This window comes from Synchiropus splendidus, chromosome 8 (genome assembly GCF_027744825.2).
Source record: "Synchiropus splendidus isolate RoL2022-P1 chromosome 8, RoL_Sspl_1.0, whole genome shotgun sequence".
Classification (NCBI taxonomy): domain Eukaryota; kingdom Metazoa; phylum Chordata; class Actinopteri; order Syngnathiformes; family Callionymidae; genus Synchiropus; species Synchiropus splendidus.
This window is the reverse complement of record NC_071341.1, coordinates 15,786,730-15,801,895: the sequence shown is the minus strand read 5'-3', so window position 1 is coordinate 15,801,895 and position 15,166 is coordinate 15,786,730. Positions and strand designations below refer to the sequence as shown.

At 47.0% G+C, this 15,166-nt stretch overlaps 1 protein-coding gene across 1 annotated transcript in view; it reads right to left on the bottom strand.

Moving 5' to 3' along the window:
• Window positions 1-15,166, bottom strand: part of LOC128763399 (protocadherin-16-like) — a 121,295-nt gene that overhangs the window by 18,748 nt on the left and 87,381 nt on the right. Inside the window, exons 3-8 of the mRNA XM_053872163.1 lie at window positions 4,517-4,705; window positions 3,818-4,049; window positions 3,388-3,624; window positions 1,626-2,648; window positions 801-988; window positions 642-738 (exon numbers count right to left, since the gene is read on the bottom strand). Coding sequence (XP_053728138.1) covers window positions 642-738; window positions 801-988; window positions 1,626-2,648; window positions 3,388-3,624; window positions 3,818-4,049; window positions 4,517-4,705 — 1,966 coding nt within the window. The remainder of the gene's footprint in view (window positions 1-641; window positions 739-800; window positions 989-1,625; window positions 2,649-3,387; window positions 3,625-3,817; window positions 4,050-4,516; window positions 4,706-15,166) is intronic.

The following is a 15,166-nucleotide window of genomic DNA, read 5'->3' as shown; positions in this document are numbered from 1 at the left end:
TTCCGACGTGTTTCATGTAACAAAGTCCTTGATGGCCAACACAACAAAGAACAGATGTCGGCGGAAGATAAACAGGCCGACTCTCGACACTCCATCACGGCTCATACCGACTGAATCACGCACATTTTTACAAAAACACTCCATATTCTTCACTATCAAAAACGTTTCTTTGTTATGGTTCGGCATGAAGCCTTCAGTGCTCAAAGATAAAACATGGAGATGCTGCACCTCCATGAAAATACCACATGCCAGAGGCTGCTAAAGTTGCCCTAGCTGTTTTACTAAATAAACCTTTTTCTTTCTCGAATGAATTCTTAAAACAGAGAAACGCAATCCTACTTCTATGCACAAACTCTTTATTTCTGCCTTCATAAATCTTGACATGACTATTTAAAAAAATGCAGCATCTACGCTACGCTACTAGGTCAACGGCTAAACTTCTCCTCGGATGTCACTAGTTGTTTCCTTTCAGACTAGCTGACAGTGGAGTGCTAGTGTTAATGCAACATTTCTCCTTCAGATCTACTTCAATGGAAAAGAGGATAAAAAGTTTTAATGAAGAAAAAAGCCTGAGAAATAAAGAGGATGGTCATAATGTTTAGTGGCTCTATTTTGTTTCCAAGTGCCTTGATTTATTTTACCTGACAAAGCGTAGAACACGGTTCCGTTCTCTCCATCGTCCATGTCCTTCGCCTGCAGTGTGCCCAGTAGAACACCAGGGGGCTGTCCTTCTGAAACCTGTGAATGGAACACAGTGTTGCAACAACAAAACGACTTCTGTACTGCTTCAGTGGCGTCACCTGTAGGATGAGAGTCTTCCCAGCGTGGCTGTGGGTGAACACAGGGTCGTTGTCGTTCTCGTCCAGGACGCTGATGAAGGTCGTTCCTGTGGAGCTGCGAGCAGGTGACCCTCCATCCTGCACCACCACCAGCAGCTGGTAACTGGACTGCTGCTCTCGGTCCAGAGTCCTCCTGGTGCTGATCTCGCCTGAAACCACACGTGAAGATGACTGAGACGCTGAGGAGAGCCAAGCCCAGAGGGCTCCCCCAGGACTACAGCTGTAACTCAGTGATAATTCTGGACCTATATAAATTTTGGGATCTGGAGTGCAAGGCTAAACTCCACGGCGCCCTCTGGACTGCGTTTTGAGGAGGACGTAATACAGCTGCGCATGAGTGTTTGCTTGATCATAAAAGTTCTCCTGATAGCGGGCAACAGGAGACTTGCTGTTGAGAAAGCAGTCCCCGTCCATGAAGTCACCAGCTGCGACCAGCAGGATCCGATCAGCCGCACTGGAGCATCAGACGCTCGCAGCATGCGGCCGCACATAAAACACGTTTTAGAGATCTGGCAGACTCTGATTCAAACAGTCAATGACTCAGCCAGACTCCGGTCGCAAATCACAGCCAGCGTCGCCGCCCACATGTCGAAATCTCTGTCGGCCAATTAGGGCACAGCGAGGAGCCTCAATAACATGATCGCCATGGCGATGGTCGAGTTCCAGTGAGGAGCTTCTCTGATCACATGTGGAACTTGTGTTTATCAGCTGCTTCAGTTCTCCTTTCATGAGTTGTGTTTTCGGTAATGTGTGTCACGGTGGGCAGCGCCTGTCGTCTTGACTCACCTGTGTGGGAGTTGATCTGGAAGTTGCGATCGGGGTGTAGCAGCCGGTACCCGAGGCGTCCGTTTGGCCCGCTGTCTCTGTCCGTGGCGGTCACGTGACCGAAGCCGGTCCCGGCCGGCAGGTTTTCTCTCACCGCCAGGAAGAGCCTCTCCTGCGTGAACCTGGGGGAGTTGTCGTTCTCGTCGGTCACCGACACGCGCACGGTGGCACTGCCCGTCTTCTTCATCTGACCCTGCCCGGTGCTCGCCATCACCGTCAGCAGATACATGTCTTTGGCTTCCCTGTCCAGGGCGCTCTTCACGAACAACCAGCCGCTGTCGGGCGCGATCCCGAATCCGGCGGCGTCTCCGTCCGGTCGCAGGTGGTAGGTCAGCGGACCGAAGTACCCGCCCGTCTCTCTGTTAAGAGCTCTGACTTGGAGGAATCGAGTGTTTATCGGCGTGCCCTCTTTGAGTTCCACACGGTACGTGAGGGTATCAAACACTGGCCCTTGATCGTTCTCAGCCTGAACATGAACCACCAGCATGAAGGTGGCGCTCAGCTGAGGAACTCCGCCATCTTTGGCCGTTACTTGCAGATCATAGCGAGGGACCGCTTCGTAGTTAAGGCTCCCGACAAGTCGCAACTCTCCAGTGCTGCGCTCCAGACTGAACGTCCTCTGATTCCCACTCGGAGAAGACAAGTCGAAGCTTAGCTGCCCGTTTGCCCCAGAGTCTCTGTCCTCAGCGAGGACCCGATAGACCACAGTTCCCATCTCGGTGTGCTCAGGCAGCAGCAGAGACTCGGCCGAGGACGGGATGAAGACAGGCGGGTTATCGTTGACGTCCACCACCTCCACGTGCACACGCGTCTGCCCAAAGGCCGGAGGGTTCCCACTGCGGACCTGCACCTCCAAATCAAAGATGGACTGCACTTCGTGATCCAGTGAGAGGCTGGTCCTGAGGGCGCCCGTGTCCGGGTCCACGGTAAAGTATCCAGCCGGGTCTCCTGAGCTGACAGTGTAGGCGAAATCCTTGGAGTTTCCTAGAAAACAAGAGGAGAAGTTGTGATGCATGCGGCGGCGCTAAGAGCACTCCAGTAAATAAATATACAGAAGTTGCCATTTTTCAAAATTCATGGCTGCTTGTGTTCCAAACAAATTTGCTGAGTGGGCTTGTTCAAGGGTGCTTATTTGTACAGAGCCTAGATTTGGGGTTTATTGATGGATGTTTGGAAATTGCTGCAACGTGTATCGTATACTTGAGTGATATTTATTTGACGACTGAAATGCGAAATAACAAACAGGGCAAATTGGAAGACAAATAAGACTCACTGGATGAACAACTGTGAAACTAGTCAGACAGTTTTCACTGAAAAATCTGAATTCAGAAAGAAGATTTGACATGTTTACGAAATGCGCCGCGGTTTAACACAGCGTTCTGCCGACACCAATCAAAACACTCTTTTTGACCAGCCACTAAACTCACATTTAATTCCGTCAGTCACAGATTTTTGAGAACAACTTTTGACGGTTGGAATTTACTCATTTGCTTTCTCGAAATTGTGATCTATGATAGTAATAACTAAAATTTGATACTCACACCTATGGACAATTCAACTACATACTTTGACTGTGGGAGGAAACTGGAGCTTCCTCCACAGGGAACCAAGCAATGTTATCAAACATGCTAACACAACTATCTGGGAACAAAAAAAGCTAGCTTTGGAATGTGAACTTCAAAGCTAGTAAAATGCTAGGAGGCCACATGGAAGCACGTCTTACCGGACTTGCTGTTAGCCTGGACAACACCGACCACTGTCCCCTGCAGGACGTCCTCCATGACAGTGAAGTAGTACTGTGGCTGCTCGAACACCGGCGGCGCCACCAGACCCGCCACCACGCTGATGTCAACTTTGGCGTTAACCAGGGCTGCGAGTCCTCCGCCATCTTGGGCCGAGATCACCATGGAGATGACCGAGTTAGCTTTTCCGTAGACAGGACGTGAGAGGGAGATCACACCTGAAGCAACAGAGGAAAACTTTCGTTTGTTGAGGGCTAGTTGAGGCTAAATGTTGTCGCTAGTAGCAATGAAAATGAAGACAATGAAATCTCTCAACTTACTAGCAGTTTCGGAAGTTAAACATTTTGGTATATAATCCTGAACATGCGTGAACTGCTAACCAGTATGTTAACAATGGAGAATCCGTCCCACCTGTGTCTTTGTTGAGTGTGAAGAAAGGCGATGCCGCTCCCGAAACGGTCTTGTAGGTGATTTTGCTGTTCTCCCCGGCATCAGGGTCCACAGCCGTCACCCGCACCACCGAGGTCCCGGGGGCGCTCTGGGTACTCAGGCTGACGGCGTAGCTCACCGGGTAGAAAGTCGGTCGGTTATCGTTGATGTCGACCAGATCGACCTTGACGTAGGTCGTGGAGCTCAGTCCGCCCTGCCCCGGGTGAGAAACAGCATTTTTCGGCTTGACTTTCAATCACAGGCCGAAGAAACACAAGAGTTTGAGCCACATTAATGGTGCAAGTAAAAAGGGGCTGTTAAAAATTCATTGTAGTGCGAGGCCTCTACAACTGCAGATTGATAGTTTCCCGGGGGAACAAGCTGCATGTCACGACCCGTGGAGAGCCAGCGGACTCTTGGCGGCCCGGCGATCTGCTTCAGAGGTGGTGAGCACAGTGCAGGCTTTTCATTTGGACCAGGTGGCCTAAATAACGCAGGCAGGAGTCCAAGTTGTTAAAATATTACCACTTGACAGTCGAGGCGTTTCTCCGTTTGATTGCTTAAACATGTCCGCAGTCACCTCTTTTATTTTAACCTTTTGTTTTCAAGTCTTATTGGAGACTAACACTCAAACCCTTAGACACGTCTAACCTCTGTTAGACTTGCACAACACCAACTCACCCCGTCGACGGCAGTGACGGTCAAGTCGTAACTGTTCGGCCCTTGGTCACGGTCCAGCGCCGCGCTGGTGCAGATCTGACCCGACTCTCTGCTGATGGTGAACGGGGTAACAAGGCCGTTGTTGCCGCCAGAGTTCAGAGAGTAGGTGATGGACCCGAAAGACCCGCCGTCCTCGTCTGTAGCGGTCACCTGCAGAGAACACAGGGGAAAGCTCTTAAGTTTGTTGCTAAGCAGTTCACATGCAGAAAGTCACAAAGTGTGTCTGAGAAACGTCGCTGATCTGGAAGAAAGGACAGATTTATCTTTTATTTTGAAGGTTCTTCAAAATCCTGTCTGGTGAAACATAAACGCCAGCGCTAAAGTTCTGAGTTAAGTTAAAGTTTCCGCTGTCCTCTTTGAGATATACAGCTCTGGTTTACTTTCACCTGGCCTTCCTTTAAACATCGATATATTATTCCGTCGGAGCGTTCAGCCTCTCTGCAGAAGTAAAACAGCAGGGATTACGGTTTGACTTGCCATCAGGAGCAAGGGGTGGGGGTTAGTCCCGGTGGGCCAGTCATTCCGGGGGCCCAGATTAATGCTTTGTCGGAAAGATTTCAGGCACCTCGGCTCTGAACCCACCACAGACCAAATCTAGCCGCCATTAAGAGGGTACAGGAGCGATCCCCAAATTAAAGCAAGAGCACCAAACCAGGTGCCTTCTGGAAGTATCGCTCTTTGTTGTTTATTTGAGCCAAAACGGGGCCCCGGGCAGAAGGGATAAATGAGGGTGGCGGGAAAGAGGATGAATTCTGCAGGCGCCGGGATCCGTGCCAGCCGGGGAAATTAGCTCTTTACTCAAGAGTGGTGCCGACCTGCAGGACAGTGACAGGGGTGGCATATTAATATTGCACGGGCCGCTCGGGTACTGGGCTCGGATGAGGCGTCCGGTTTTGATGTTGCTGCGAGCGGAACTGCAGTTGGATCGCTGGACAGAAAAGTTAAACAATGAACCGACCGCTAAAATGCCAGTCTGCTCTTGCTTCAACGTTCGCCAGCATCGGGCTGTCGCTCGGGAGACAATGGTCACTGTTGGTTTAAAGTACATCTCAGAGATGGATAGCAAAAGTTACTCATCCCCAATCTTCAACCCAAAACTTTAAAATCTGAACTATAAGATTACGTGATTAAGTGAGTTTACGCTGAGATTCTTGCACCGCTCGGCAAGAGGTTCCAACAAAGGGACTCATACAACTCAAACCTTAATCCTGAACCGTGACCAGCCCAGCCGTGCAATGCTGATACTGCTCATAACAGATGAAAGTCCTGAAGCTCTAGCATCAAGACTGGGAGTGGGGTCGGGGCCCCCCAGTTGCCAGTTAGCTGTAAGGTTTGGGTGAGAGTCAGAGCTGTCGAAAGAGCACGGTAAATATGTTTATTTGAGTAACTCTTGACTGGAAGTTTCACGCTCATACTGTACTCGCCAGGTGCTTCGTGGCAATGTGACCGCTCTGGTATCCAAGGGAGTCGGGCATGTGTCCAGGGAACCAGAGGGTCATTCAAAACAAAGACTTGTTTAACCATAACAAGCCAAGCCTACACCAGTTTCAAGCCACACCCCTGCCTCACTGCTACGTGACTGATAAAACCTTTATAGATAGTTTAAACATCTGTTGGACGAATATTGGAACAATGGTGTCTGAAGTAGGGTCCACACTATTCCGCACCCTCAGACTTAACCCTTCAGACGCCAGATTTCTTTCAATGAAATATTCCACTTTGATTTCAACAGGCTGTAGCTTGAACATGGTGAGAGATAATGCCATACCATTATTGAGAAGAATCCTCAGTCTTGGGTTGCACAGGTGTTGCTACTCAACATTGCAGTGACAAAACTACCCAACCCATTTAGAGGCTTTGGTGTATTCTATGTTACAGTTTGATTTTGTTTTTAAATAAAATGTAGAGACCGCTGGATGAAAAATGGGACGCCAAACTCATTTAGCCTCCGGACTACAGACTACAAAAGCAACATCACTGTTGCCATCTGTTCCATTTTGACTTTCTGCAGCCGATTAGAATCCAGCAACCCGACAAGCTGGGAACACGGAAAGGAAAAGGGATGGATACATGCTAACTGTAGCATTTCTGTTCCAATCCATCCAATATACATCACCCACATTGCTCCGGGGGAACTAGGACAGAAAGCCTTTGTTAAAACATGAAGTAGAGAAAGTAAAATAGCGGACTGGAAAGGTTGTGCAACGGTTCTCACGCAAGACACTATTTTCCGACTTCTGTTACGGGAAGATTTCACTAATGAGGACCATTTCTGTCCGTTCGTTCCGTCGCTCAAACGCGTGATAGCAGTGAGGTCGTCCTGACAGCGTGCGAGGCAAGCGGATCGATCACATCGCGCCTCGGGTGCACGTCGTATAATTAGGCAGTCGCTCACCACAGGTGTAGCTTCTCATTAAAGCCCATCAGTCTGTCAGAGGGAGAGAGGTGTGTTCGGGAAGAAACTGGAGGCAAAGTTTGGAACTCAAAGTGTTTGTCCATCAAGCACTAAGTGGACACTGTTTGGGGTTTCTATTTTTAATAAAGGCTGGTGAGGTCATTCGCGACGGCAGGCGGGATTTTCCGAAGCGGAGTGCGACACCAGCTAGTTATCGCAACATTTGGAAGTCTCTGACGGAACGTATATAACGGCGATTGACTGAATCTAAATGAATGTCACAATCAGAACCAGATTTTTGTTTGGCACCGGAATACAGAGGCAACAACGCTACAACCTCGCCAGTTCATTAGAACTTGTTCCACCTTCTCATGAACGGATGACTTCAGGAAAACGCTAATTACCAGAAAAAGAAAAGGAAAGCCGAAGCTTGAGTGGCGTTCTGATGATCCAGAGAAAGGAGAAACAGCCATCAGGAGCGCCGCCAAGAACAACACGGCATCAGCAGGAGCGAGAGGATGGAGCTCCTTCATTGGAGGCGACAGAGGTTTTTAGGCCGAAGACATTGCGGCTCCAGCTCCTGCCCGCCGCGCAGATGAAGACAAAGCTGGTTCCTAAATCTCCCGCCTAAGTCTGAGCAGAGGGCGCGAGGTGTGTAGGAGTGAGGGAAGCTGGCAGAGACGCCGACCAGAGACGGAATAATAAACCACATGAGGGAAAGGCGGGGAGGCAGGGGGGGAACAGGAGACTCCATCTTCCAGCGAGCGGAGGCTGCAGCACAGTGCTTTATCATTCTGCAGGAGAGACGGTCATGTTGGATGACCTCCCAGCTTGTTTTCTCCACCGCTGTATGATGAGTGGCAGCTGGATGAAGATTACCACTCAAATCATGCCAGACTTTACAGTTGCTATAAATGATTCTCTGTACGCTGAGAAATCAACTCCACAAGCCTTTTGATGTGATCTGGGCAGAGGTCACTTTCACACTTTTTTAACTGTGAAAGTGACCAACTTGAAGAATGGCAGGAACAATACATCTGGTTTTGGTGCTTTCTAATGCTAAGAGGTTAAAGAAATATACTAGAATCAAGTACTATGTCCTTAGAAGTATTCAAAATGTGCAAACTGCTGGGGTTAAACTGTTTGAGAATTGTGTCGCCTTTCTTTTCAAAGGAAGTAAGTCAAGCCAATCGCATTGCAGGGAAACTGAGTGGGTTTCTGTTTGAGAGTGAGTTAATACTTGAATGGCGAAGCCTTTACCAACACAATGACATCACCTAACATTGGATTTACAGGTGAGAAGGTGGAGGAAAAACACCGAATGTGTTTTCTTGTCCTAAACCGAAAACATACTTGCTTATATTTGTATGCGTGAGAATAGTTTTCGTGGACATCTTCTTTTCTGGACTCCATAAATGGAACGCGTTGAACTCGGCTGTGACGATTTTTCCAGCTCGGACTTCCAAACTTCCGAGGTAACTGGAATGCAGCACGAGTGCCAGAATCCCTGACCTCCACCTTCACCCATGTTGATGGTCCTGCACCTCCATGTCTTCATTCATCATTGTTGATTCTCTTCCTTTTCTTCGTCTCCAACATCCTTGTTCCACAGCTCTCCACATGTCCAAACCATCAGCCTCCCTAACTCCAAACATCTCCATCCCCCTGTGATATACTCTTGTCCTTTCTAGACACACCTCTTCATCTCCGACTCCTCACCCTCTAACCACACCAGTCGTTCTCAACAGGGAGCAGAGCCCAAAACTAGGTCGCTGCCTGTTTTCCTGAGGAAATACAAAGCAAAACCGTGGACACAGCTTCTCCTTTAGGTGTGATGCTGGCTCCCAAAACCACTGCTGCAAGGTTCATGATGACAAGGAGTGGAAACAGTACATGACGAATCCTCATGCATAGACACTGCACGGCTGTCCTACTTTACAGACCTAAACATTGGCGATTCACTGAAGGGAATCTGTGTCTCCCTCCGGAGCAACAACCCATGTACGCTATACGACAAAACTCAAACAGCATACGCTTCTTTAATCATGAAACCATCTTAAATATTTAGACAGTGGTGACACTCTCTCCAGGTTCTCGCGCCGTTTGGAAAGCTTCAAGCGGAGCAAACCCAAATGAGAGCTACCGACTGACAGAAGACTTCGACTTGCCAAATAGTTTCAGAGGCGAACACAGTGAAGCACGATCCAGACTCCACACAGTGATTCTGAAGAGCAGGTATTCGATATCAGATGAGCTGAGTGGAAGACGTCTAAGGTAAGAACCACAGAATCACATTAGCTAATCGGACCACGTCACTATTAGATTACGTTTACAGGATAAATGCTGCACATCATTGTCATGAGGCTGCGGAGTAGATAACAATTTTCCAGTGCACCAATGACAGGCCAGAGGAATCTCAGCTGATTCAGCTTACACTTGAGCCAATCCATTTTCAGGGAACGGACGAGATAATGTAGTTTTTGGCTGCAACTGCCTCAAAAACAAAGGTTACAAGTTAAAAAGGTCAACTGGTAACACATTGCTATGAACAATTCCGGCAGCTTTCCATTGCGAATCTTAATCTAGCAACAGTGTCTTGGCACTTCGTAACCGCAATTTCAAAGTCTTTGTCTTGTCTCGGAATCCACCCAATACAGGCTGGCTTTTAGCTCGGAAGGCGTTGGGCCGTCTGCAAAACGTGAAAAAATGGACGCAGATTCTCGACCGTAGCTTGGCCGCCAGATTACGAAGGTATATGGCGGCCAAGTCGAGAATCCGGCGTCCACTTTTTCATGTTTTGCAGACACCCCCAACGCCCTCCGAGCAAAAAGCCTGAATACGGATGTTATCAGTCCACCAAACTGCCGTTTTTCACTAGTACACATCGCCCTTTTTTTTGGGTCAGTTGGTCAGTCTTTACTGTAGTTGGTACAGGCTGTGACCACTCCATTCTATGAGTGGATGGTCCGAGTGTGGAATCAACTGTCATGTCTCTGTCTCCAAAATACCTTAATACTGGATGTCTTCTCTATTCACTTTGGACTCCTTCATGGACTTGACTGCCTCACCCCTTCGAAGTATCTGTCTCGGTATGCTCAGTACCTCAGGTGGCAATCTACGAGTTATTTAACGTCAGCTCAAGTGTAACATTGTATCATTTAAACCCTGTGAACAAGCTAAGGCGTCATGGAAAGTGATGTTTTTCTTTGGCCAGGTCAGCATCCAAGCTGGGGAGACCCTCTATGACAGCCCTTCCTAACATCGATCTTTAGCTTGAATCAGTTGCTTGAAAGGAGGTTGAGATCATCTGGTCATGCAACCGAAGCCTGGTCATTGCTTCTCTGTTTAAAGTTGAACACCTGCAGTTTCCTTGTTTCAAACTTCTATACTCCAAACATGAAAGAGCCGGTGGATAACAGCGACAGGATAACAATAAGGGTGAAGCCTCCTTTGGGACCCCCATGTAAGGGCACCGAGTGCTTTCATATAGCAAGTGTTTTTGAGAATCGCGTGTTTTTCCGGCTGGTGTCGGTCTCTAGAGGGTAAACAGCGAACGCTTTCATGTCGTGTTGCGTAACGCTGCAGCTAAACTCCGCGGTCATCCATCACTTATCTTAATATTTGGAAGACATTTAATTTCCATTTTAAACTGCCTCTATTGAGCCCGTCTCCAAGGGAAATCTGCACTTACGCTCATGTCTGTTGAGAATAATCAAATGTGAAGGAGGTGAGAGAATACCAATCTGTGCTGTGACAGAAACACTCCAGAGTAGAAGGCCAACTTTATTTTTGCCATTAAAAGTTCAAAAGTGAGCGTAATCTTAGATCATCGGCAGCAGCCAGCAGTATTCTCTCTACACTCCGGGTCTGTGAGTGAGGCATGATGGGAGATGCCTTATCAGCGGGGGAAGGCTTTGGCCCACTCTTTGGTAAAACAAGCTGGAGGAATCCAAAGATAACTCAGCTGCTTTGCGGTTCTCCTGATTCCTGGGTCCAGAGGAGACTCTGTGACGGACAGTTCGATCATGAGAATGTGTTTTTACATGCCTTCACCTGTTTATCTACAATACACTGAAATGGAATCATGAGCCGGGGGGGGGTTTGGATCGGCGGCCCGAGACAAAGTCAGCCGGCGTTCGCTTCTTTTCCTTAGCTTCGACACATCTCTGACACATGTCAGTGCATCTGCCTTCGCTTTTTGTGGCACGACGGTCATTATTTTGGACGACTGTCGACACCACAAGTTCTTGCGGTGGACAGGTTCCGCCTGGAACTGAGAGGAACTTCTTGACTGACAAGTTCTTGAAGGCGGAGGAGCTGATGGATGTGGAAGACACTTTGAGCGATGGAACAAATCTTTGGGCTCAAAACTTGAGGGTTTTTTTTCTGTCATAGACACACTCCCTCTTGTGGCTACTGAACGTAGTAAAATATTAAATGCAAGAAATCACTCAAAGGGCACAAGAAGATAGACTTCTTAAAAAACGCATCGCTAAGCCGCCGGTCTCTGGCTGGTGCTTTCGATAATCTGAAGTGATACATGAAGCAACAGATCTTTCCATATTGGTGAAATGCCAGCGATATCGGCTCATAAGCTTTCGCGGAATGCCCCAAGTCCTGGCACGAGGGGAGGTTGTGTGAGCGGTTACCATCTAAATTAAACAACTGGCGCGAAGAAAAAAAACACCCGGGAAGAAAATGATTATCGCGCCAGAGTCGGTAATAGATGGAATCAAGCGCTCGCTGAGGCAGGAGCGAGGTGAAATGAAGGTGACGCAGTTTTTAATCAGACTCCAGTCAAACAAATCTTTTCAGAACCAGTCATTCGGGACTCTGCCAATGCTAATAGACCGCAAATGAAGGGGTGAGGTTGGAACGTTTGCCAACTTGGAAATGATCAGGTATATAAATAGAGGTCTGCATACGCAAGGACACTTGTGAGGGGTGAGTCACGGCAAACAGTCCTGGATTACTGCCTGCAGCGAAGACCGATCCCTTTCAAACTCCCCATGAAACGTAAGGTAGCTCCACTTTTCAAAGTCGTGCAAAGTGAACAGAAGCAGAACACTGTGTTGTCGGACCTCTCATCCAGCCTTGGAGAGCAGCAACAAACACATATTTGATAATGGAAGACTCTGGCAACATCCTTCAAGTGTGCCCTTGAAGGCCTTGAAGCGGAAGAAGAAGCACTAATTGTTCCACTTATTGAACACTCCCAATGAAGCACCATGGTGATTCACACAGTCAGGCCTTTAGACAGTTCTTGGATAGTGACAGCATTCAGTGATTGTACGCAGCACATTTTTGCAGCTAACATTATGATGCATATGTTTATTAATTATCACTGACCCCTTACCGAAGCCAGTCCAGGGGGCACCTTATACAGAGGGTAGCACCTGGGTGTCAGAGAGGCTTGGCATTTGAGTGTTTTGGGAGATGTGCAACTGCTGAGAAGAGCGGAGAAGATAGTCTCCTGGCTCACAGGAATGAAGGAGAAACAGGATCAATAAATAACTTACAGTATGTAAATTGCATGTGGTGGATAAAAAAAAAAAAATTGCCTCTTCAGACACATGCAACCTGTTCACTCTGACTCACTCTCAAATTGACATCAATGATCCACTGACAGACTTCAGCTATTATGATGTTTCTTTCATGAGTTTTACGTTAAAAACACACTGAAAACCACCATGATCATATGCGACCCGATTTTCGTGGCCCCTTTGACGTCATACTAAAAGTGTAGTCATTTTTCTGCTTTTTTTTTTCTTCTAGTTAATACTTCAGCAGTAAATATAGTAGGTTCCTGTTTAAAGACTATGATTTTCCTCCTTTCATTGGCCATTTTGTGTGTTTTCAAAAATATATTGGAGGATTATTGGAAATATATTTTGAAATAATTGCCTTTTCATCTTGAACGTCTGGTCCACAGTTATTTGATTTACATTGAAATTAAATGCATATAAAATGTATGAAATATTTAAATAAAGATTTCTTGATATCCAGCATGTTGCTCCTCCTCCAGCCTCTGGCCAGCATGGCTACCTTTAACTTGAGGTATTACCATTGTATTTCCCAGGTGTTAGCGCTTACACCTGGGTGCTAATCTCAGGCTGACACACTCTTGTACATCTCCACATCGTGGTGTTCCGTAACGGTCGGCTGTATATTCCTGGGTCCAGCCACGAAGCTTGTAAAACGAGGTACCAAGCGAAGAACGTCTCTTTTGTTGAAAACTGCAGGTTGACATACTGTAGCTTGTAAATACAATTTATTAACAAATGATCTGGATACAAAACAGAGATGAACTTTGGCTCGCTATCAAAACCAGCTCCATAATAAACTGAAGTTTCTCTCCGAGGTCGATCCTATATTCACATGGAAGTAACGGGACTTTCAGAGCACAAGGGCATCAAAAGGCGGCTCTTGACTGACTGAGCCGGAGATTGTCTTCACAAAAACCCATAGGGAAAACCAACGTGGGCTTCTGGAGTGAGCAGATCTGCAGAGATCTGGACTGAGCTCCAGCGTGAGCCGTCACAGCTGGTGTGAAGGCGTCTATTGTGCTGGCAGCGGTTCAGAGGAGCGGAGCGGGGCGCAGACCTCCTCAACAACTCTTTCTCTAACAAGTCGTGCAGACCAAAGGGTTGGAGACGTCGCCCCACCAAGGCTCCCGCCTGAAAACCACAGTAGAAGCAAGGAGCCCGCATTATCGGAATAAATGCATTCAAGCAGGCTTCACTCTCCGCCGAGACAAAACAGTGTTTTGAGGCCTCTGTGAGGCTCAAATGCACACTAATATTGCACAAATGGTAACACACAGGCTTGGTGCCAAATCTCTGATGCGAGATGGTAATTCAGCTGCTTGGTATTCACCAGCTTTTATTTAATATATGACCAGTGTGAGAAGAGGAATCCTCCGGAGATGTGAGAGCAGCGGCTCCAAGAAAGAAAACGCTGATGAGTTTCATTCTATTTAGAAAGGTAAGGAGGAGTGTGCGCATTTATTTATGGTATCACACAGTAGCATTTTCCCTTTCACTCTCAATGGAGACCTTCCCTCACTGAATTCAAATGGGAAAAGTATATTCAACCTGGTTGGAAGGCCTCCAGCAGTACGCTGTTATCAGCTGGGTCAAAAACTTCTACTGTCCAAGGCAACTGGAACAGTACTGGAACTTTTGAAAAGTATGACATCATAGCTCCGCCCTCCGTCACTAACAACAACAACAACAACAACAACAATAATAATAATACTCTGATGCTGACCAAAAAAGAATAAGAAAAATTCAATTAAGTATTAAGAAGTGTTTTAAAAACTAAAGTTAGAACCTCATCTAAAACACGAGATAACCAAACTAAAAATGAATAAATAAATAAAATAATATAAATATAATATAAAATGTAAAATAAAAGGATCTTATAAATACAAAACATGTAGGCCAAGATAATAAAATAAATTTAATAAACGCAGTCTTAGACAAGTAAACGCTTACATTTTAAACAAAAAAGATGTTTTTAGAAAAAAATCTAAAGGTTGATAATAAAAAAATAAATAAATAAATAAAAAACAAATACACCAGCAGACGATAATGCTAGTTATTAAAAAGCACAAAAAAACCCACTGTACAAATTATTCATGGAATTATTCACATTATACATATCAATCAATACGATACATATCTGACTGAACATTTGAGGTGGACCTGTCTGCATCAGAAAGTTCACCACCTCCACCAGCTGCCTTCACTGGAGCAGCTATAGCTCTGCTCTGAGTCTCTCACAGACGATCCATCAGCCTAACTTCACTCAACTCCTACAAGGGATTGACCTAAATCCATCATCCACAGCGAGTCATACCAGCCCAGTCGTCCAGACGACTCCTGCCTGCATGTCGTCATCTACTCAAAACTAACCACAACTTGTTGAAAATGATGATGTCATAGCCCCACCCCCTGACTTCACACCAACAACTCAGGCCGACCCTCGTGGGAGGCCTCGCACCGCCATCTTGACCTGCTTTCTCGGAGCGCTTGTCCACAGACTGCAGCTCCAGAAAGAACAACATGATCATTGTTATCAATAATGGGCAGTTCGACGTGCGTAGTGGACTTGAGCTCTTGTTCTGGGCGAGTCATTAACCCCCCCAGAGTCCCCAGCACATTTCCACTGGCACCAGAACAGTCGGCCACGATGGGAAAGTGCCGGCGTGAAAT